Here is a 24,700-nt window from a genome sequence, read left to right on the forward strand (position 1 = left end):
TATCAAACACACCTACAACAAAACCAGTTTGGTGGGAGGGACTTCCTTATATTTTCACATGTGGTTGCTGTCAGCAGACTGAAATCTTGATAAGCTACGCAGCCAACCTGGCCGACTTCACTGACACCCTGCCGAAGACAAGTCCTGAGCTGAAAAGCTACTGCTTGTGTTTCCCACCACAAGACAAGAGAGGACAACCATATTCAGCATCTGGCCAAAACTTGTTTCCAGCTGCATCAAAGATCCATACAGATTCCATCCAAAGGTCAGCAGCTACAGTTTTTGATGAGGAATGTGCTGCTTTTGAGAGACAATGTTGTCACTGTGATCTACTTCCCCTACTCAGGGCAATCGGTCCCTTGTTCCCACTGAAAATGAGAAAGGGCTCGAGACCTCTGAAACGGAAACTGCCTTTAAATCCAAATCATCCTAAAGCATAAACACAGACTGATGCATAACAGACTGATGCTACTTACAATAAGCAACTCTAAAAGACACTCTTTCTCCCTAGTTTCTCAGAAAAAGAAAAAAAACAAACAAAAAACCCAAGTATCCCAAGAGTCCAAAGCATATGATTAGACTGTAGTCATTCTGTAACATACTACACTTCATAGTACAAAACCAAAACCATCCAATCTCTATACTGTTTAAATGTGAATTCACTGGCTATCTACTTTTTAAAGCCAATCACACATTGATAAAGCTGGGCTATGTAACAAGTTAGTTTGTCCACTTCATTCACAATATGAACAAAGTGAAACTGCATACATGTTCTGATTTAAGGTTTCTGTAAGAAAAAGACTTTATTCATTCAGGGCCCTTACAATGAAGCAATGGGGAATGCTAAAAAGTATTCTTAGAGGCAGACAAGGAAGACAGCGAAGTGCAGAACTTACCTTCCACTGCAAAGAATGGAACCACTGATCCCTCAGGTAACTGTTTGCAGCCTGCAATAAAAAAAAGTAAACCAGAGTCATTACTTTCTACCAATGTTACAGATCACCCAGCCAAAACTAAGCAAATCACCCATGTGTGCCCTAAAACCAATAAGGCTGCACTCACCTTATTTTTCTGAACTTTATGACCCTGGCTAACTTCATCCCCAGCCTCATCAGAGTGAGGAAAACTCTTTGCTCAGAGCTACAACTTCACATTATAACCAGTTTATTTTCACAGAAAGCAGTGACACGAAGACCTTGCTGCAAATGTAAAATAACTGAACTAAAACCTTACAAAATATTAACCTCCTATGAAACAGTGTCCAACCAAAAAGACTGTGAAAAATCCTCCCTGATTTCAATCAGGTTTTGGTCAGATCTTTAATGTCTGTAGGATATTTGCCTTTGCTATTAATTATCAGGAGCAGAGTAGGAAGATGGGTTGACATTTTACTAGGAGGGGTGGATTTTTTCCATACTCTAGTTTCCCTTCTTGTCTTGCTCCTCAGCTGTCCCAAAAGCAATTCAAATAACATCTTAGCTCTTTCAGTGATATTAAAACAGAGTGAAAAGCATAACACACAGAGACATGCAGATACATGCACAGACTGTTTGCAGCAACGGCATAAATGTTGCAATTATCACTCCCAGCGATCACCCATTTTTGTCCGTATTAAGCACAGCTGCCAGAAATTCTCAGTGTGAAGCCAGGTTCGTAGCCAATGAAGGAATAGTTCAACACTCCTAAAGGTCAAAAGGCTCGGTATCAAAAAATACAAAAGCATCTACAGTGACGTAAATATGCATGCCTTAACAAGGTGACATAAGTTTGAAATATTTGAGTGGGTAGAGATGCCCTTTGGCTTTTCCAACTCTATCTCATCACTGCCAATGGGCAATTTTTACTTAGGATTCAAAACGCTTTACACAATCAGTGAAAATTACAGGATAGCCTATAAATCCATGTTAAAAAAAAAAAAAAGTTAGGTTCTTCACCACATACTTCTTGCAAATTAAAGCATCATTCAACAAGGTAAGTATTAAAAATCCACACCACAGAATGAATTTCATTTCCTGACACTGGTTCAGCTCACTGATAATGACAAGAATACTAGAAGTAAAAATGTTGTACAGTTACCAAAACCCTGTTTAACCTCAAGGTCAGATACTGATGTCTTGGTGACATAAATTTGGATTGATTTCTCTGAATTAAATGGAGTAATGCTTTTACATCTATGCATTACATTTTATTTATTTAGTTAGTTAGTTAGTTGTTTATTAATTAGTAAGAATCAATTGCTCCTCCGGTAGATCTCTAGGCAATAAAGCAGAATAAAGCTATCATAAATCATCTTGGCTGACCACAGAGTTTATCAAAAACAAACTTTCCATTGCATGAAGAACGCTGACATATCAGAATATGAATTTGCTACAAATGGAAACAAAAAGTAGAACTTCCTTTTTTTTTTCTTTGTATGCAATGAAAAATTGTAAATACATTTAAAGTGCAGATCTTCAGGATATTTTGGTTTGCCAATATGTAATGATTTTCTTTCTGTTATTTACACAGTATTTTATGTATATGTGTGCAATATAACATACGATAAGATAGATCTTTTACCTATATATGTTACGGAATTGAATTTCAATTCATTATATTTTATACTATATTTTACTATGATAAAAAGGTCAAAAATAATTTGCCACAAAAAGCCTGAAGACCATTTTCAACATAATTAAAAAGGCTAAAGTAAATATGCTTGGATATTTCTTATCTTTGTCCAGACAAAATGCTTTTAAAGCCCACCAGATTTCTTTGAAAGATTCAATTTCAAATTGAACCTTTTTTTTTTTTTTTTTAAGGAGAAAACTGTTTCATGGAGGGGAACAAAAAAACCTTCATTTCAAATGCTAGCATCAAAGCCCTTTAAGGAATAAGTAAAACTGAAAGGTTTTGTAGGCTTGAGCATGTATATTAAGCAATAGCACCAATAATATTGCAAGTTCCACATCCATACCTTCCTTAAAAAAACATATGCAGATTGAGTACATAGGAGCTATGCAAACTAAGCTACTGTCATTTAAATTAATAAATTCCAAAATATTCTAGAGGGATGAAGTACTTCTCTCAAACAGGCAAAACGTCAATCTGATTTAGTCCCTGGTCTGACCATTACATGACTTGAACCAAAAATGCACTGCAATCTAAAGTAAGAGCAAATGCTAAAGCCCTAAATGGGAATTGTTGAGAACTGTTAATTAATCTCCTGCTTTTGGGTAGTCAGTAGATACAGACTGTAAAACCATTCCAAATAATTAGAAAATACTATGGGTAGATAGATTGTGCAACTGACCGGAGCCTTACATAAACTGGATGACAGAAACTATTAACGAGGACAACAGCATCAAGGCAGAGGTAGACACAAGTAGACTGCAAATACTGGAGGAGAAAACAAACAAAGAATGCTATAAAAGGCAAAACCAAAACCAGCAGTGGAAAGACTTGTTTAACTTGACAGCAGCAATATACAAAAAGTATTTAAAAAGTAAAATTAGCAAGGTGACGAGGTTCCAAGTGTGGGACCAAGCACTGTCTACACATAGTGTTAGCTATTGTAGAGGAGAAGAGATCAAGAAAATTTGCATCTGGATCTAGGTTAGGAGTTTGAACCACTCTAAAACTAGAAACCCTCAGAGCTCGGGTTAGCGTTCAAGACCACTTCCAAGGAAAACGAAGACAGAGAAGAAAAAGTGAACAAAAAAGTGGAAAAGCAAACCTTTATGGAATCCCCACACTTCTATTAATGATCAGGACTCGACAGTAAGAGGAACCTGGAAAGTCAATGGTCATTTCACCAGTGCTCTTTCCCCAGTGTTCAACACAGATAGACTGAATGCATTTAACCCACCACCGTTATCTGGATGGAGCTGTCTGACACCAGCGTTCCCCAATTCTCCCAGACTAATCCTTCCAGTGCACCCTTCCGCCTGCCTGACTCCAGCAAGCTGCAAAACCACAGCAATGTGCAGGAAACGCTGGATCTTTTGTGGAGGACAACGAAGAGCTCGCTCTTGCACAGCATCCCTTGCTCCTCCCTCCTCTTTTTCAGGCTGACACTGAGAAAGGGACTACACGGAATATTTCTTTCTTATCAAAAGAACCGTGAGCTTCATCGCATGCCTGGATGATGGAAGAGCCATCAGGCTCTTGTCAGTGCTCATCCAGCCAGCCGTCCAGCCGATGGCCACCTCTGCACACGCTGACTTACTCAAGCGTACAGGTTATAGTGCATAAGATTTTTGAAGTTTGGAGCAATGAGCACCAAAGTGTAAAGCAGTGGAGGGAACTACAATTCATTTATAGGGGCTGCACACACACATTTACAATTTTAACTGATGTGCATGCCTGGAGCCCAGCACTTCTGCACTGAAGTCACCACTTCCCGGGAACTGACACCTACTTTTTTTTACTCCAGCTGAGGGCATAACCTACTATATTTATTCAGCTCTAGGGTACAATAAAGAGGAGAAAATGAGACACAAAAGAGCTTAAAACAGGCTTTCCTTAGGCATTCTGACCACACAGGGGAAGTTTTTCTTACTCATAGCTTTGCCCACACAGTGGGTCCTGTTCTACACCATTAATGTTACAGCTACCTTTCCAACTTAAAAAAAAAAAGATTCAAGCTGGAAATGTTTTGCCTGCTGTTGTCAGAAATAGTCAATGAGACAGGAATGATATATAATGGAGATTTTATAACCTATCTGTGTAAAATAATAGTTTGGGCCCCCTGTGTGTTTGGTACGTTTAGGCCCCAATACTGCTAAGAATTTTGTTCTCAAATGCAATGGCTTTAGCAGGGTTCTGGGTGGCACACGGTCCAACTGATTGGAGCTTCTTGCACAATGAAGGCCTCCCGCTGTTTTTGCACAACTGCAACGTAGTAGAAAAGTACTTTAGAAAACAGGAAAATGTGGCAGTAAAACTCTTAGAAGGTGTAAAAAAGATTCCAAGTACTTGTAGCTTATTTATTACTATTCCAATGAGGAGGAAGAATATCTACTTTAAGAATGCCTACTGCAGGTAGTACTTTTTTTTGAGATGAGTTGATCCTGCAACTGTGTTCTGAAGGATTTTATATTCTAATTTTTGGGGTGTAAATGGTCAGTCAGAGAGGAAAAGCTACCCGGGATCAGCTGCAGCACCAACTTGACTCATAGGATTAACTTCATCAGCTTCAAAAAGACAGCTCACAGGAGGGAAACTGTGCAAGAGATTAAATACCTGCATATGCAGAGCTTTGGTCAACATGAGTAACTTTACATCTCTGCTCAAAAAGGGAAGTATTTTTCTCTGCACCCAAACTACTTCATTTCTTAGCCAACAAGTAGGAATACACTTTTGCATTAAAAAGCAGTGAACTTTTTAGAAGCAGATTTTCTTTTTGCTCACAAAAATAGGAAGCTGAACACTTGTTTCATGCCAGCATTACAGCCCCTGCAGTAATTTCCACTCAGGCAAGGAGGAGACAAAATAGGAACGTGCGTGCTGCTGAGAAACAGAACTCCTGAACCTCTGCAAGAAACCGACCACTCCAGAAATGATGGCGAAGACCTTTAGCTAATATAAATACTCACAGCTCCACTGATACCAATATGTCTACAGCAACAAGCATCAGCAGAAAATTTGTCATTTCCACCACACCACACATGCCACGCTACCAAGTTCTTTCAACACTAAGTTAGCACTACGGCATCTCTTTTTACTGGCATGTGCATTAACTCAGAAGAATACAAGAATAGGCTTGTCCACGTAGCAAAAAGTTCCCAGATTTTTCCTTACAACTGCATCCTTCACACATACCCTCCTAAGGGATTTTGCCATCTGAAAAGATGTGGCAATAAGTGGGACTTGACAATCCAGATTCTGGTTTTAACTCTTCCTGGTTTTATTCTGTTTCTCTTTCCCTTGCTTGTTCTCTGGTCAGGACAGGGTTTTGTTATGCCTTCCTCTAGCTGATATTCATTGCTGGGACTTGTAGAATATTGCAGGCTTCTCTGCACCAATCTATTATCAGCCACAGGAACAGCAGAGGAGAGAGGCTCAGAGCTGCAGGAAGTCGAACCCCCACAGTACACACGCTGCTGCCTCACGCAGACTGTACAAAAACTTTATATTGCTGATGCAAATCCCAGCGTTGCACCTCCGTGACATGGGCAGGCCTGCAAGTGAAATCTGCCACTCTTCTGGCTTAACTCAAGGTACAGAGTTGCTGGTAATTGCTAGAAATGCCATTTTCCTCCTGAAAATGTTCCCCATCTCTGCTGGATTCTGGTCCTTGCATGACCTCTCCAGACCAGCAACATCAGCTAGACTCACACTTAAAACAAAAGCCAGGTTCTCTTTGGAGACTAAAATAAAATGTTACTAAAAAATCCAGTGGAAACATTTACCACGGGGACTCCCTGGCAAAAACAGCATGCTCAAGCACCGAGCTGAACGTGTGTGTGACTGTTGTGCTTGTCAAGGCTTCCTGTTCTGTTTGTTTTTCCTTCCGACTACACTTGATTGCCAAGAAATGAATAAAACAACACTAGTGATAGGGATGGAAGTGGCGGCCTTAGGGCATTTAGGATCCATCTGAAAGAAAGGAAACCATGGGAAAGCAGGCAGTACTGTCATGACTGAAATACCAAAGACTTTTTCCTGGGACTCTTCCTACATTTGGTGTTAAGCAGCTTGTGAAATCATACTCTAAATTTTTTTCCAATCTTTTTCAAAAGGTTATTCCAGTTATTTCACTATCAATAGCAGCATCCTCTTCATAATCATCCACACAATACAATAACTGCACACAGTGCTTTACAAACAGAAAGCGTAAGAGCAGAAGTTCAGCCCAGCTCAAGGAAGCCCAGTTATTACTGACACTAAAGAGCTCCCACTTCTTCAATTTAGCTCCTATTTCCCAGCCTAAAGAGCTTGTGGTCTACGAGCCAGCTTCAGCAACACCTTCTTTCACACCTGCTATCCCAACTGTAGGAAAGGAAAAAAAAAAAAGTCTGTGAGAGTTGACTGCTGCTCATCAGATGGACCAGGGACCACATCATTTGGCAGGAGGAAAGAAAACACAAGCCCCCAGCACGTCTGGAAAACTGACTGCCCGTGACTCCCACAGGGGACGTGGAGAATCCCCAAACGCTGGGTGGTGAAACAAGCCCGCGCTCAGACAGTTGTGCTCATACAACAAACGCTGAGTGGGAAGCACACGCACGAAGATGCCTTTTCAATGCGATCCCAGCCCAGATTAAGCTGTTTGCTGCCTGAGAACCAAATCCTCCTCTGAAACCCAGGTAGACACGTCCTGTTAGCGTGATCTGATTTCTTAAGAGGAGCTACATCACCTCCGGCGTTGCCTGTCAGATTTCATGTGTTAAAATAGGTTGGGATGGGTCAGTACTGCTATGGGAGGACATCAGGATGATGTAAGGAAAGGTAATGGCACTCTTCCTTCTCTGACTCATTACTGTGCAGTAATAAGCCAGAAATAGACCTTGGTGACAGCAGACAGGGGGGATGAGAACTTGAACACGGACTGGGACTCTCTTGGGATATTTATCATGGCTAACACAGACAAATAAACGAAGGATGCTCTGACACCACATGCTGACATCCTCCCACAAGGATTGCTGGAAATGAATTTCCATCTGAGGGAAATGCCAGTTGTCCAAAATTTGCTTCTGCTTCAAATCAGTGAAGCAGAAGTTGGAATTTTAAATTGTTCTGCAAAATGAAAAATCAGGAAAGCCTGTGATTCAGAACTTCTAAAATGCTTCATTTTATGTCAAACCATGTCAATAATATCCCATAGTATTAAAGAATTTACAATACAGCATCTGCAAAAACATACATCAGAATATAAAATTGAAATTAATCAGAAATATGAAATAAATCAGGGGGTAGTCAAAACAGTTCATTTAAACATTTTTATATATACAAACCTGATTTCGATCAAGTTTTTGGAAGAAAAACAAAACAAAACAAAAAACCAGATTTCACCAAAAGTGCATTTCAGAAGAAGCAGTACTGGGAACGTGTTTTGGACTAGTTTGACTTGTTCCACTATCATACACTTCCCGATACCAGAGTTGGACATTACATCAGAGCATGCTGCTGCTCAGACTAGCAGGGAATGATTTTATAAAAGACTGGAAGTCCCAATTTCCCATAAATGTATTGAAGTGTCTCAGAAATCTGGAAATAACTGAAGTATGCAAGGGCTGCTTTCTCAGCATCTCCGTTTCCCAGCACCTTGGTGAACGTGTTTTTTAGATACTTAGACTTTTCATCACCTATTCTAGAGAATTTCTGCTGAACTCGACTACTTGATAAATCTGGGGTTTGCATCTTCATTTCTTAAGTGTACTAAACATAACTTTTAGCACTGTTTTGGATTTGTGAATACATATTACAACTGTATAAGGGAAATCTATTTTTATACTCCCTCCAATCTGGCCACATTTGATGAACTGAGACGCTACCAAGGACCAAGTCATACTAAAAACATTTTTAAAGTTTGTATTTTCAATTATGTTGAAATTCCCATAGAGTTATAATGTAATCTGATCCAGTCTGCTCAGCCAGTCAGCAATAAACATAACAGAAGCCCAGCTCACTCCACTTCTTTATCAGTTCCTGTAAGGTTACATAAAGACACCAATCTTTTCGAAGAAAATACTAAAGCATCCACGCTAAGATGTTACTTTCTCACAAATGTAATTATTTGTTTGTTGGGGTTTTTTAAAGAAACAAAAGGCAGGCTGCTCCAGATTAAAGTCTGCACACCCTACCAATTTCCTTTAAACTCAGCAGGGAGCTGTGGGTTCAAACTTTATCTTGTTTCCTATTCAGCAAGCCTGTAAAGGCAGCTACCATAAACTATAGAATAAAGACTTAGAAGTGGAATTTGGAAAGGCAGATGTAACTATTCTAGCTGTTGAAACAGATATAAACATAAATGCTAGCACCACTAAGAAAACTTATGGAAAAAAACAGATTCAAAATTATCACAAGAAAAAAATCAAAATCATCAAACTTGACAAATTAGTTTCTTCCTAATTAATTCAATTAACAGATTAGGCAAGGAAGATTTCGTCAATAATGAGGACCCTAATCCAGCTGTTGGGAAACCATGGCTTGTCTTCCTGCCTTCGCCAATGTCACGCACAATAGAGGCTTTTTAAACCACAGAACCAGGACTTAGGTGGACTTGCAGCAGCCTGTCTGAAATTCAGACTCCCTACACTCCCCGGTAATGCCTAAAATCAGTAAGTAATGCTAAGCCACAGAAATTCACTAGGCACTGAGCAGAGGCACGTACGTATGTTCCATGTGCAATGGGACACATGCCTGTGCTTCAAGGACATGTGAAAAGACACACAAATGCCACCTATGCACCAGGAGTTAGATGTTCTCAGGTCATCCCAAACTTACTTAGCTGCACCAATTTCAGATTAAAATGTGGGAATGGCTGCAGCACCCTTTCACAGGGCTGCAAAACCCCAGGATGGCACCAGTGAAGTAAATGAAAGAGAGCTCCAGAAATACACTCCACAAAGGATGTGGCCATGAATGTTTCCGTGTACACCTCTAACCATTTCAGAGTGAAAGTCTATTTGCTATGTTGAAAATCATCAAAACCTCACGGTATGTTTACGCCATTCCAAAACCATCCCAAACCCCAAGCACAGGAACCACGTGAAGAGCTGAAGTCAAGTACTGTATTCTCTAGGCTGCTGTTACAATCAGCTCTGCATACAGACAGACCCATCAGCCTGTCTGAAATGAAGGCAAAGGAGAGCTGGACCTAGCTGGACCTCATATTAGCGCAACCTAGGGTTAGTCATATCGGCTTCCCAACTCAGAGTCACTTTGCTGTTCCACGTCTCTACAGAAGTCTATAGTATGGAAAACACGGACCAGCTTGGCACCTAGCCTTGGCTTACTGAATGATACCACTTGGGTTATTTTTCACGTGATCTGCAGGTAGAGACGTTTCAGAAGAGCTTTAACTAAACCCTCCCTGGATACATATGGTGTCACATACTTTGTGGTCCTACAGGGGCTTCAGCAAACGATTCACCACCAAGAAATAATGAAATGGTGGATTGTGCACCATGGTGCAATGTGTACCATGATTTTCTTGGACAAATGATCCAGCAGACATGGTCATCACAGTCATTAGCGTATCATTTAGTACGTTCCCATCTTTTTATCTATCAGACTACATTTTGTGCAAAAGTGGTACAGTTAAAGTAAGTGTGTGTGTGTACACACCCAAATACACAAGCTCTATTATGATCAATCCTCTGAAGTTTTTCATACTTTTTCAAGAAAAAATATCCTTTTTAATTTTTCATGAGTTATCCACAGTTTAAACTGGTTTTTTGCTTCGTATTTTCTGCAGAAATTGCTCACCCAGTCTGTTTACAGTCCTACCTGCATGAAATGCATATACACAATAGTCATGGCTGTATATTCAACTGAAAAAGCAAATTCCTGAAGGGCAACAGGTAATAAATTGTCTTTGAAACAATGTTGAGAACTATGGTAAGAGTTAAGTTGGAGTCAATTCATTCTTTTTAATTTCTTTGGGGGCCAAGCAGCTGGGTCTTCAATTGCTTTTCTTTTCCTACTCCAAAGTAGTTCCAAAGCTCAGTGCTGTGGAGTGCTTTTCTGTCACTAAAACTTGCAATGACCTAAGGAATCCTACAAAGCCTCACAAGTGGATGAAGAAATCTGGAAAAATGTAAACACAGTGTCTTCTGTTTTAAAATAACACTTAGAAAACTAGCATATGTAGATATCCATACAAATATACTGAAATCTTCCAGTGAAGATCGAGTATCTTTTAAAAAGAGATACCTGTCAGTTCCAGTGCATGTTATGGGTTTCCTATATGAACTGAAGGTTGAAATTTTTAACTTTTTTCATGCAGGAATAGGACTATATGTAAAAATACAATTGTTCCAGGCTTGCATCAATGTGCCTTTCCACAGAGCACTGTTTTGATGCACATAATCAGCAAGAAGATTTAATTGCTGTAGCCCAAAATTTTCATTGTGACTGTCACTGTCAAACAACATGAAGAGTTTCAGAGGTATCATCCCGAGCAAATTTTCTGGTGGTTAGCACTGAGTTCTCTGTCTTTTCTGAGTCCATCTAATTAAGATTTCATGCATAGCAAACAGAAGTTAAAGGAGATTCATAGTAAGAGAGAAAGAAAATTGTACTTCTGTGTTTACTGTACCTGCAGTAAGACAGTACCCCCTGGGATTGTGAGCTGTAAACAGTACTTAGGGGCATTCTCCCAGGAGAGCAGTTGAACATCTTCAATAGCACTGTAGGAAATGGAGTTTTCCATGTACCCAGTTGGCTGCAAGAAAACAAAGGAGAGTAAAAAAAAAATGTTTACTTAGTCATTAGAAGTTTCACAGTTTCAAAGTAAGAACAGCACTAGAAAAATTACTGTTGGTGTTGAAAATACCTGCAAAATATCTAATTGGAAAGCAAAATTCCTATACAGGCCATTCAACAGAGAGATTCATCCAGCCACCTTCATCCAACTCGTTCAAGTGTTAAGATCACTCACATAAAAACAAAACCAGGCCAAACCTAGTTGCCTGAAATACAAAAATGTCAAACTGCACTTGTTCTGGACCCAAAATCAATGGAACATAATTTCAAGTTGAACTGAGTTAAGAAGGGGTCTGGCCATGGACGTGCTATAAATGTGTGAAGAAGCATCTCAGTCATACAGACAGAACAGCAGTGTACTATATTAAGGCAGTTTTAGTCCACCCATTCTTCTTGTTCTCCCTGGCTGCAAGGTTGATCAAGCACATCATCAAAATCTAGACTGATACATTTGACAGTGCTTCTCGGGGCTCCAAAGATTCAGCCCTCAACTTTTAGCAAAAGCAGAGCAAAGCAACCAACCTACTCATCTCAGCCTACTCATCTTAAGTACGTTAAGTACTGGCTTCCTGCACAGACTGCTGATGCCCAGTTTAAAGTGAAAGTCACAATTAAAACATAAATAAGTAACTGTGCTTTGCAATTACATGTACAACATAAATTGATAGTAGCAAGGAAACAAACTTAAACATGAAACTCCTTATTAGTATCCCCATAATTCTTAAGCATTACAGAAGTACAATTATCTCTGAGACAAGCTGAAATATAAATGTATATATGCAAGCACATGTAAAATTATGTCCTAAACATAAATAAATACACAGATACATAGCCATGTATCTATCGAGTATATGTACATACACCATACTTTATGCGAGTCTTCATGTTGTTTAAGTAATTTGCGTATTTAACAGAGGTGCTCAGAGACGTAATTTATTTTGCTTTGCTACAGCGTAAGCGAACTGATCAGTATTGCTATGGCAGAGAAACTATTTTCATACAAAAATGATTAATCCCACCACGTGGATAAACCCTTGGGTTGGCCATGTCTTGCAAGAGAATAGAGCTCATTACGTTTATGAATTATTTTTTCACTATTACTGGTTTACATATAACTTAAACTTCTCAAACTTACTCCCACTGCACCCAATACTTAAGTTATTTTTAACTGACAGTCTTGAAATAAAGAAGGCAGGGGAGAAACCACATCTATTTCAGGGTCAAACAGGGCCAACTCTTAAAATCACAACACGGGATTCCTGGGGGCGAGTGTGAAATAAGCAAATTGCATTTGGAACATCTCTACTTCTAATTGGTACAACCTTCTTCCATAAGTTAAGTAGGTGGTGCATCTGGAAATCGTACTTTGAAGTTATACACTTCATACATGTTCATAAGGCCATGAACATCATCTGCCAAAATGCAGTGATGGCCCTGTCATCCATCTTTGCTGCTACAAAAAGACAGTTGTCTTTTCCCCAAGAAAAACCCAGCAAGCCAGGGAATTGAACTTTAATATCTTTTTCAGTAATGTTTGTTGTGGCAGCATTCATTTTACACTACCCCTTGCTGAAAACAATTCTCGCTGTCTCTTTAACGAAAACCTTGTTATGCAGGAAGTATGATAAACTTCTGCTTATTCATTTACCCACAATATTGTTCTACACTAGTGACTGGAATCCCAGTGGCTTAACGCTGATACTGTACGTCATGAGTTGCCTACTGGAGAGTAATTATCTTGTTCTCACAGGAAGTCAAAGGCCCAAGATCCTTTGGTAATCAGCATTACAACACTCAGGGAAAAATATGAAAACAGCCAGCATAAAATCTAGTATGCTCAGGAGGCAAAGTTATCAAAAACGTGCTCTGAAAAACTGGAGAAGGGTGACGTCCAGAAACAGCCGACACAAATATAAAATTAAATTAATCAAAGCAATTTAAATTTCTCTCTTAAGAAGGTGCTGACTGCCCTTTAATACCCTCCATTAACTTCAAAGAGGATTTGAAGAATTCTCACAGAATCTGTTCCCAAGAGAAGCCTCTCCTACACCTTAAACCATCCATTTAAACAGCATTAAAGACAACTGATCCAGTTCAATCACAGCTCTGTAGCCACACACAAGTGATTTCATCTCAGGAATAAACCTCTTCTCATAGAGCAGTCCTTTTCGTTAAGGAGAATGGAGGAACACAGTTCTGCAGTTTGCAAAGGATGGGAAGACTACCTAAACCATAACATGGAATTACACAGATGGCTAATCTCTCCAAATGAAAGCGTTATGCCAATGAGGTAGTTTATACAGCACTCTCATGATCCTACTTCCATACCTTCTATCTAGTCATACCACACACAAAGCTTTATACAGTTGTTTGCTATCTTACTCAAAAAATGAATAGCCCAAATCTATTTCAATCTCTATACGCAACATCATATGCATTGTTTCTGTTTTCATTAAAAACACCATGTTCTAGGAAGTGAAATATTTTCAATTCTGAAAACACCAGCTATATAGGCAGCTTCACCTCTGTTTTGCAATGGAAAGACTCTTAAGTGAAGTGATTTATCACTGTGTAGAGTTCCTTGAGACTGTGCTTATAGATGCTGTCAAACACTGAAGACCACACTCCCACAACAGGGCTGTGCAGAAATGCTCTGAAGAAGCACTGAAACAGAGCTGTCCTCGGACCCGAGGCTTCCCAGACCTCAGAGGGCGAGGGTGCTCCTCGCAGGGACACCACGGCACTAACGAGGTAAAGGTCAGCCCCACACAAAGTTGTCCTTTCCCTAATCCCTGCGCGCAGATCGGTGTTCCCCCTGGTGTGTTTTCTCAAGACCAAGCACAGTTCAGCCGTTTATCAGGAAATGGCCTGAGGTAAAACCACAGCCTGAGTCACTGGTTCCTCTTAAAATACAGACTATTTTGACATTCAGGTATGCAAACGTCGATCACGGTGAATCACTGTGGTCGATAAATAAGCAGTGCAAGTGTTGCACGTTCTCATGTTCCAGCTGGTCTTGCTTACACACTCCCCCAGAAACTGCATCCTCACCCCCAGGTCACTTCATGGGAAATTCAAATTGGAACAACATGAAAGACCAGAAATGTGGATTCAGAGATTTGAAAATACCTAAAATGAGACAGATCCTCGGTGGGTCACCATGAAGCATCTGGCATCAATACTAGTCTTAAGCAGCATTCCCACCTCCATCCACCCACTTTGCCTCTTCCCGTACAAATATTTGTCTGGCTGTGGCGTCAGGCAGATCAGGGAACCCATCCAGCTTTTGCCAGACTACTTTTTAGCTCCCTCAGCCCCATTTCTAACGTGAAACAGAAACTAGTATGTTAACATAACTTAGGGGGCAGCGTATCACGGGGAAGGGAGTGAGCAGTGAGGACCTGAATATTTCAGTCTAATTATTGATATGAGACAGTCTAAAGCTACAGCATCTTGGAGCAGTAATACATCAAGTTCAGTTGAAAATGCCTTTATTTAAGAAAATAATAATTTTTATTTTTATAGCTGTCATTTTTGAAAGGAGATTTATACTTCTTGGCAAAGTCTGAAATCTATCAAACAAAGCAAGATAATGCACTTTTCTCATTCACTCTACAAAATTAATCTTGACTTAGGAAACTTTGGCCAGAGAATCTACATATGTCAGCTTACAGATTTATAGTTACAGTTTTAACTTCTGGCTGTTTGCTGTTGAACATGTTCTGAAAAACTGTAAGAGACTCATAAATGAAAATGAAATTACAACAAACAAAAACCCTAAGTCAAGGAAAGATTTTTCTCTTCACATTAGCCTTTAGCCTCATAACAGAACATGCAATTTCTCCATTGGGAAATCAGGTATGTTTTAACCTCAGTGAGAACTTTGTCTTTTTCGAGTTCCATAAAGATTTATTAATCATACAGCTTTGAAACAACTTTGTACCAGAATAGCCACACACCAAAACCTACTGTAAATCAAATCTATGGGGAATCCAGTGCTCCCAAAACTGGAAGAACATGTAGGCTCACGCATAAGGCTAGTTTTCTGCTAGCGTTTCTGGGAAAAGTCGGCAGCAGCAGACTACTCAATAATGCAAAAATCTGCCCACTTGTTTCCATGGGAAATTCTAAAAGGGAAAGAATAAACATGACGTCCATTGTTAATATGAGGCTTGTATGCACTTACTCATATAATAATGTACTAAATCTTCAGCTGCATATTTTCCAAAGAAAGCATCTAGAAAAGATGAATTCTACAAATAGAGATGGTTATTTGCATTAAAACATATTTAGACTGACAACTCCCACCAACACAACAGCAATGAAGAATGATTTTCCCAATTAAATACTCCAGATGGTGGGGGGAAATGGGGCTATTCCAGACCCTTGCTCTTCCACTGTCAGGTGCTTATTTCTCTCTTGACTGCTCTTAAGAATGAGCCATGCTGCTGTAGCCCAGGATGATGAGCATACTCTATTATATGTAAGTTCTCCATACCCAAATAAGATTCAGTCCTGCTGAGTAAAATGCAGGAAGACTTGATTGCTCTCAAAACTTTGATGGGGGTGGAGACTATTCAGTCGGCACACTGAAGGGTAATGGACTCTGAAACTGCTGAAAACAATGGATGATTTGAAATAAATCTCTGTTAGGAGACATCCATGGCTCCAGAGAACGCCCCTGCAAATGTAGCTATTTCAGATAAGAGCAATTAACATCTTTGTTCATTAACTATATAACCTATCAGAAGACATTTATCAAGTTAAGCAATTAGTAGTACTACGCCATAATATGCAGCGCAGTACAATTTGTCTCACTTTTGATATGGAAGAATTTACTGCCATGCTCACTTGTCATAATGACTTGAAAGAGTTTAAAGTCAATGTTAATCTCACAGAGATTAACGTGATAAGAAAACAGACAGAAAGGCTAACAGCAGGGAGACACCCAACTCTGCCCCAAAGCTGCACAAAGGAATTTCTGAGCTTCCTTGGAACAACATTCTCATCTAATCCATCACACTTCCCAGACCCTCGCCCTGCCCATCATCGCTATTCCCTTCCCACTCCTCGATAAGTAGGAGGTTTCATGTGTTGGACCATAAGAAAAGACCTCACTTGCTCTGTGCATTGGGAGTTCTACATTGGGTGAAATGGGTGCTTAATCCAAGGACGCATGGGGAAGAGATCTCTCTATGGGGCAAATCTAAATTATTTCTGCTTGGTGGTGCTTTGTTCCCAAATGTATCCAAGTTTGGTAGCAATGCTTGGTGGGGTTTTGTTTGGCTAGTTTTGGAGCTTTTTGATACATGGAAACAAATTTGGACACAGTGGCCCAATTCTTCAGTGAGGCTCTACCCATCCATCTCAGTTGAAGCCTAGGGTGTACTAGTGCATAATTAATGATAGGAAAAAGAGGGAGGAGTTTTCCTACCACATTTATTTGTGTGTGGGTGACTGTGTGTATAAACATCCATGTGTGTATGTGTGTGTATAAATGTACACACACACCCCCCTGTCTTTCTTTGTAGCTACACAGAGACAAAAGGTAGTAGAAATACATCCCATATTTCTCTACACAAAAATACAGCAGCAACTGTTGTATGGTCAGTGCAAAGTAGCTCAACTTCAGTAAGTGACATGATTTAATTGAGAAAGGCCAGGTCCTCTGCTGAGCTGATCATCCAAAAGACTTCAGTGGAACTTCACTGATTTATACCAGCTGGGAATCTAACTCAGAAATTCAACCAAATCTAGCTTTGCAGCAAAAATGTGCATAAATCTCTTTCTTTCCTCTAAATATTTAAGACAACCAAGACTGGGGGCTGTTGCATTAATTAACCTTACAAAACTGATAAAAATGTAAGAGCTGCCAGTAAGAAACAGATTACCCCAGACCGTGCAGAAAAGAAACCCTTCCAATCTGCAGTGGGGCTGAAGTATCAGTTCTGTGGAGCTATAGAAAATGGACAGGCCTAAACTGTTCATCAAAGAGCTGACAAGAAAAAACTGGTCTCAACATTAAGACATATGAGCTACAAAATCTGCAAAATCAGTGCAGCAGACACCAGCAGAGGGAAGAACTTCAAATTAATTCAGATCCAAAATAAGTTTAAAGCACAGAACAGAAGTTCATCATTAAGAAGAAGGGAAAATAAGGTCATATTATGGGATATCTACCATGACAAGAGAGTTAAATATGCAGGAAAAATTTATTATGTTAGCTGTAATGCATACAGATTTATTTTTTTTAATGAGGAGATCCTTCTCTTTTACTGTCAAACCCAGCTGAAGGAGCACTTCTAAGTGTTCAGTTCATTTTAGCAACAGTTATATTTAGCAAAATAACACATGTATCTTGAAGACTTTCTGAAGATGCCCATCATCAAGATGACCCTGTCTAAGAAGCCCATAAGAAATCAACCCTTTCTCTCTGGCTAGCTTAGCATGACAAAGGGAACTCCACTGGGACTTCCAGTAGCACTGAACACTTAATTGGCTGCAGTGCTAGTGTCCAAAAAGCTCTCTCTGAGGTCAAGCCTAAGTAAGAAACCTTGTCTCCCGCTTTCAAACCTCTGCTAACAGGAATGAGAACATTCTGCAAGGTGTCCCTGCCCTACTGCAGAGCTAGAGGTTGACCACAACTTGCCACCGAGGTGGTGGCCAAATCCGCCAGATCAACGCCCACGGGCAGGACAGCTGCTCCCAGGCCAGTGATGGGGAGCAGAAAGGGAGGGAGACGTGTTTGACACAACCTGCCAGACACAGGGAGACTTTCACAGACCCTGGCCCGACTTACCTGCCAGGGAGAGCGCCTCTGCTCGGAGCAGCAATTCTCCAAGCGTGCGCCGCAGCCTCAAACCCCTCCGAATGAACGTGGGGAACTGCAAGAGAAGAATTACTATCCCCCACTTACCAACCTAGAAGAAGAAAATCTCAGTTAAGGTTGTAGCTGCATCATGCTCTTGATCATGCTTTAGGTGACATGAGAAGCCCGAGAGATGTGGGAAAAGAGCTCAGACTTCCTGAATCCAACTATGTGAATCAGCTCCAAACACATCCTCCTCCTCCCCTGAAACTGCATAACCCATTCTTAAGAAGGACCATTCCTTAGCAGGGTTCATGTTCTCCATCCCTTTGCATTTATCACTGCACTCCATGACATCCCTCCTAGGGAGGAAATACTCAGTAACCTTGATGAGACAGGTAGGTCACCTATCAGCCCTCCTTGAAATTACTTCAGGAAGGAAAGGATGCCACCAGCCAAAATACAGCAGGTACACACCTTCTCACAGAAGCAACAATATACATACAAGAGTAGCAGGGACTTACTGCAGAAGACTACACACACACGTACTTCTGTAAAACAACTGTTACGAGGAATATCGGAAAATCCCTAACTTTTGGCCAGAACATGAAACACCTAGTGACTGCTAAACAGATCTTTGCTAAGTCACCATAGCGACGATGATGTGACAGAAAACAAAACCGCATCCACAAACCGTTCTTGAGTCAAGGCTGCTCTCTTATTTTCAATTCTCTTTCAATAAATCAGCCATGTGGCACGCCATGAAATGTATCAAATGCCGATAAACCAGAGAGAGGAGAAAGGGTTGGGTGGAAGGATTTCAGTCCAAGCCAGACACAATGTACGCTATACTAAAATGCCACCCTTTAATGACTACTTTAACCAGAGGCAGCCCTGAGAGCTGGAAATGAAAGATCATCAGCTGATTTCAAATACAAACTTGGCACCTGGAAAATAATCAGTCTGTTAAATAACTGGAAACACGGCCAAACTGACATGTACTACAAACAGGAGATCTCTGTTTGGTTGTTTTTTGAAATTGGTTTAGGTAATTGCAATAGCATGTTTCTGTTGCATATTGTCCTTGCACTTACACTGGTTTTTACTTCTGGTTTACCGATCTTCAAAGGCCTGCCATTCATTATCTCTAATAGGTCAACAAGAGGTGAAGAAGGAAACCGCAACTGTTATCAGTAGGGTCAGATCCGCTATGCAAGGATCTGCACCTCCCATGGAAAATTTTAGGGCTTTCCAAACTGAAAAGGCTGAAGACAGCTGCAAGGGAAGCAGTGCATTCACCTCTGTCACCTATACATATGAAGTCTAACCTGAAAGGTGATCCAAGTATAAAATACCGAACTGTTAAGAAGCTGAGATATCCAGGATCCCATGTCTCATTAGAAATACAGAATTTGACTCATAGAGTCCGCAATCCTGACAGTTCTCACCACCTTCTTAATGTGCATCCCAGCTCATTTCTTACTACAATTTATTTACAAGATCTAGAAATTAAATTGTTGCAAAACTAAACACAGCATAAATATGCTATATATTAAGTTCTTGTTCTTCATTCAAACAAGCATTCTCCAAAACTACTTATCATGTCCATGTCTTTTACATGTAGAGCCGTGAAACCCTTGGACACTGCAATAGACAAATGGTTTCCATTAACAATTTTTTTCCTTTTCTTTTTAATGCACTTTTAACCCTGCAGTTCCCAGGACACCACAACCAATCTCAATCTGATAAACAAGTACAGGACAGGGAGTGCAGTAACCCAACTACACTTCTGAATTCCCAACAGGGAATGCTCTGTTCTGATCTTTTTTGGAGAAAAGATGAACAAGTCTGGAGTTCTGACATGGTTTAACCCCAGCCAGCAACTAAGCACCATGCAGCTGCTCACTCAGCAAAATATTAATATATCTCTCTGCTGTACATTAGATAAGAGAAAGGACATGTAGCAGAGCCTTCAAAAAAGCTATAGATATTCTGTTAATGATAGTCTCACTAAACTCTCACTGTTAGTAGGCAAAAAAACCCAGGGACCTCCTGAGGATGAGTCACAGCCACTTGGAATCACCTTCTGCTACAGGAGGAGGTGGGAAAACACGGTTCAATGCCAGCATTTTGTTTCACATGTCCTACCTTCAACAATAATTTGGACAGTTATACATAATTTTAAGTGAGATCCAGCTCTCGTGTCTGCAGCAGTGATTTCCTCTTGATTTGGTGTCTCTCTCAGCGTTACAGAGTGACACTCTGACACTAACGGAAAGTGTCCTTTTCTTCTTTCCTTCAGCAGGAAGTCTTCTGCAAAACTGTGCTTGCAGACTCCTGGTCCCACCCATAACCTCCTCCACTGTTGGTCTTCCTCATTGTTTAATGACTGACTGACTGTTTGTACTGAAAGGGAGTGTTGCTATTTAAATAGAGGGTAACTGAAATATGTGTGATACCTCCATGGAAGGGAGATGGTGAGGGAATAGAGAAGGAGAGGGCAACTGCAGTGAAATTTCAGAGTAAATATTTGAGAAAAGTGTCAGTTGACTGGTAAGTGCACAATGGAGAGGAAACAGAGCACCAGTTAGAACCTAAATTACCTTCATGAGCTCCCTTACTATGCAAAAGGATACAATGAAGTATTTAAAGTGACACTTCCTCTTTCGTTTAAAAAAAAATAAATGAATTAAATATTTAGCTAAAATCATAAAGGCATTGTGCTCATGGAGAATGAAGTGGTATGAAACTGGCATACCCAACTACAGCTAGTAAACTTTTAGTTTCAATACAACATTTATTAGCCTAGCAAGTTATTTTTCAAGATAGCTAAATAAGAGTGCCTAAGGTGAAGCATGGGTACCTGCTTACAAAGGATGTTGTTACCATCACCTCAACAGACACACTTTGAAAAGAAAAACAAAGAGCAACCCTACAATCAGGCACTGTGAAACTGGCAAACCCTTTTATCTGGGTGGTTCCTGAAAGGCTGAAGAAGAATTCCAAGGAATTGTAATAGTCCCCCCAGGGATAGCAATGCATGTGGCTCCAGAGAGATGCTTTTCCAGAGAAGCCTTGTTTATCAGACACTAATGCATCGCACACTGCTCTCACACTTTTTTTGGAAAGCTAACCACCTTAGTCCTTCAATAACATTTTCTGTTCCAACTGGATGATTCAGCCCTCAAGAAGACACGCTCACTTATTTCCTCTGTATCCTCTGATAGAGGGCTCACACATGGGCAAAGAAACAGAAGTACATGCCCCCCCGCTAGTGTTTGAAGAGACCAGGCAGGGGCTCACACAACACAACACACCAGACCATGCCGATGCATCTCTCAGTGATGCAATTCTGGAATAAAACAGCTGCTTACCCACCCAGCAGCTAGTGATGCACACCTGGAGGTGAGAAGCTACACAAGTGTTTCCCAGGCTGCAGGAAAATCAGATGGCTTTCTGGATTTCCTCTGCTTATTTATTTGGCCTTACGTACATTCTCAGACCATAAAGATGGCCACAATGCTACTGCTTAAAGGGAAAAATTATCTAGCACACTACCCATCAACATCGAAATTGCTTATACAATATCACTTGAGAGTTATATGTTCAGTGAAAAAACACCCTCCTAACAAAGCAGCTTTGCCTGCTAGACTAGGTTGACTCCCCCTCTCCTTTCCAGTTTCATATCAAAATCTGCTTTAAAATAATTCCAGCCTTTTAGACAAGCTAGACCTTCAGGTTGTGGCAGCACAATGGCTGCAGGTTTCACTCCCACCCTTGGCAATTATGTTCTGGTTTTCAAGCTCAATTACACTGTCAAGCCAGCTTTCCTGTGCATAATTCTGCAGCAACATCCTTGCCCTCTGTCAAGATTATTTTATTAATTTATTTATGGTCTCTAAAGGAAATAGCTGTTTTCTATAAAACCTCAAATATTGCAAACACAACTTTGTAGACTGAGTTTTCCACTCAGGGAGGAAAGGGTGAGAGAAGTGTACCATTTCAGAGCTTTGACCTCAACAACCAGTTACTACTATTAGTCCAAGAAATTTCTGCCAAGGAAATCTGAATGGTCTTCAGTGAATTGTTTGCCCAAAGTTAAGTTAACCACAGATTTTCCAACAGAAACCTATCAGAAAGCCAATACTACCAAAGTACATTAACATTTAATGATAAATCAGAATCCAAATCACCATGGTCTTATAACTACCACTGAGTGTTAATGACATGGACTCCAAACATTGATGAAAACATGAGTTGCTTCCCTTCTATGGCATTTTGGGTTTAGCAGAATACAAAAGCTTCCAATGGACATATTTTTGAACTCTATACCTGAACCCACATCATGGGTTTGCCCACTTCTGTGTGCATCAGCTTTACCCAAAGCAGGAACAGAAAAAAGGATAACCGTTCCTGCCCTCCTGTATGTAATCAAAATCCACAAATACCACCACATCACTGTATGACACCACCGCTGCACAGCCCACAGTCGTAACGGTGACTGAGGAAACGTCCTGCCCCCTCTAATTCACAAGTCAGGCTCCCTCCAGCGAAGGGCAGCTCTGCGTTACACACCGATCCTGCTTCCCCTAACAGCAGAGGTCAATGACTCAACAGGACAGCCCTGAAGAACAACCGGCCACGCGCACTGAACAGCACACGGATTTGTTTCTCATCTTTCAGTTTCTTAACATCGTATTTGATAAACTCAACTCTCACTAAACATGGCTGAACAAAAGGGATATATGAACTTACTGTTAATACCAGCTTTCTTCCTTCTAATCGCTTTGGCTACTTGTTACTACAGCTTTAACAGAATCTCATGGTGCTATTATGTTTACAACGGCAGAGAAAAATCTGGCTTATCAGGAAAACAACCAGAGCAGAATTAGTAGGAAGGGTTGAGTATCAAGAATATAACAGCTTCATTTTCCTACTTACATCTTCCCAGATAACGTTTAAAGAAGAATGCTTAATATACGGATTGTTTATCAATCACTTCCCAAGAGACAAAGGAACAGGTTAAATATAAAGCATCTTAAAATAAGGCACAGCATCCATGTTAACCTCTGAAAAAGGCCCAAGTGATCAGCAAGCTTCAACTAGATGATATCAAGGCATTTTAGGGTAGAAGTATTATTCGAAAGGAATTAGAAAGCTTGCATAATAAAGTAACCTCTGCCTTTTTCTCTAGCTTGCATCCTGCTGAGAAAGACCTTTTTGCTTTCTGTTTCTGAAAATTATATAATTTAAAAATACATATCTTTGAATTCCAAATCAGATTCTGTTCTTGTTTCCTTGCAACAAATTACCAGCTCTTACTGGAAAAGAATAAAACAGAAACCAAAACCAAATTCAACACTGTAAACACTGTAGCAGATTATTTCCAAATACTCCAATCTTTTGCAAGATTTTGGATCACTAAACCCAAATGAAAAATTCACAGAACAACCAAGAATATGCTTCTCTGCTTCAGATTTAAGTTCAGAACCTTAACCTCAAATCATTTTCTTTGCAAAATAAAAAAATCAGACTCAGATCCAAAGTACTGATATAAAGCTGCAGTTTGACCCACATCCTAACACCTCCACAGCCAATCCTAATAATTTTCTGCCAATACCTCTCCCAAAGTACAGATCAAAAGCATTACTGTACATTGAGAGCCATTCCTGTGATGCAAGGATTAGGCATGAAGAAAGAGCGTCATATTTTCAAAGGTGCAACTGCCTATAAGCGTATCTTGTGCATATCAGAGCATTACGAGCTCAGCCACAAACACCAGTGCTAGACAAACCACACCTCTGAATTTCTTGTTGTCTCCCATTTTCTTTTTTATCTCATCTACGCACACCGTCTCTACACACCCAGTTACAAGGAAGATATACCTAGTCATCAGTCTCTCTATGCTTTTATTTTTATTAATATTTTCATCAGTATTTTCAGTTGCTTTCCAGTATATCATTCATTTGGGAGGTTATTATACAGAGCTGGAAACACAATGTTCCAGCCTGCTGCTGTGACCCCTGCAAGAGGCAGCGATGCAGCAGTAATGCCTCAATGGCAGCAGATGTACTGTAGATGTCACTGAATTCTAACAGCACTTCTTAAAACACAGCCTGCATGTCTAATCCCAGCAGTAATCTAGCATTAGATTAAATATATTGTTGTTAGTCTAGAAGTATTATACCCAACTCTAAATATACAGCTGCAGATGCACACAAGATTCAACAACATTGCATAAAGAGTACTGTCTTCAGGATGAATACAAGCCTTGGTACTTTCAAGAACAAACGCTGCATCACAAAGCACCAAATTAGTTATTTCAGTGGCCACGCTAGGCTTTACTCATGTGAAGAAAGTGAGGCATAACTCTGTCCTTCAGTAACTAAGCAGTTTGAGCAAGTCATTAGGAAAACTGCTGGTGCACTTCATTTAGAAGTTCAGATCCTGCAGACGCATTTTGAGACAAGCAACCAGTGG

General features: G+C 40.2%; 1 protein-coding gene across 2 annotated transcripts in view; it reads right to left on the minus strand.

The window, feature by feature from the left end:
- The window catches only part of CMIP (c-Maf inducing protein), a 138,192-nt gene that overhangs the window by 53,475 nt on the left and 60,017 nt on the right, over positions 1-24,700 (minus strand). The window contains exons 1-3 of one of the 2 annotated variants that reach the window (XM_075039951.1): positions 11,935-11,949; positions 11,246-11,371; positions 897-947 (exon numbers count right to left, since the gene is read on the minus strand). In XM_075039951.1, coding sequence (XP_074896052.1) covers positions 897-947; positions 11,246-11,359 — 165 coding nt within the window. In that variant the 5' untranslated portion in view covers positions 11,360-11,371; positions 11,935-11,949. Of the gene's footprint in view, positions 1-896; positions 948-11,245; positions 11,372-11,934; positions 11,950-24,700 lie in introns of those variants that run through there. The other variant, XM_075039950.1, reaches the window with a different exon arrangement.

The sequence above is a fragment of the Buteo buteo genome, chromosome 11, assembly GCF_964188355.1.
Source record: "Buteo buteo chromosome 11, bButBut1.hap1.1, whole genome shotgun sequence".
NCBI classification, from domain to species: Eukaryota; Metazoa; Chordata; class Aves; order Accipitriformes; family Accipitridae; genus Buteo; species Buteo buteo.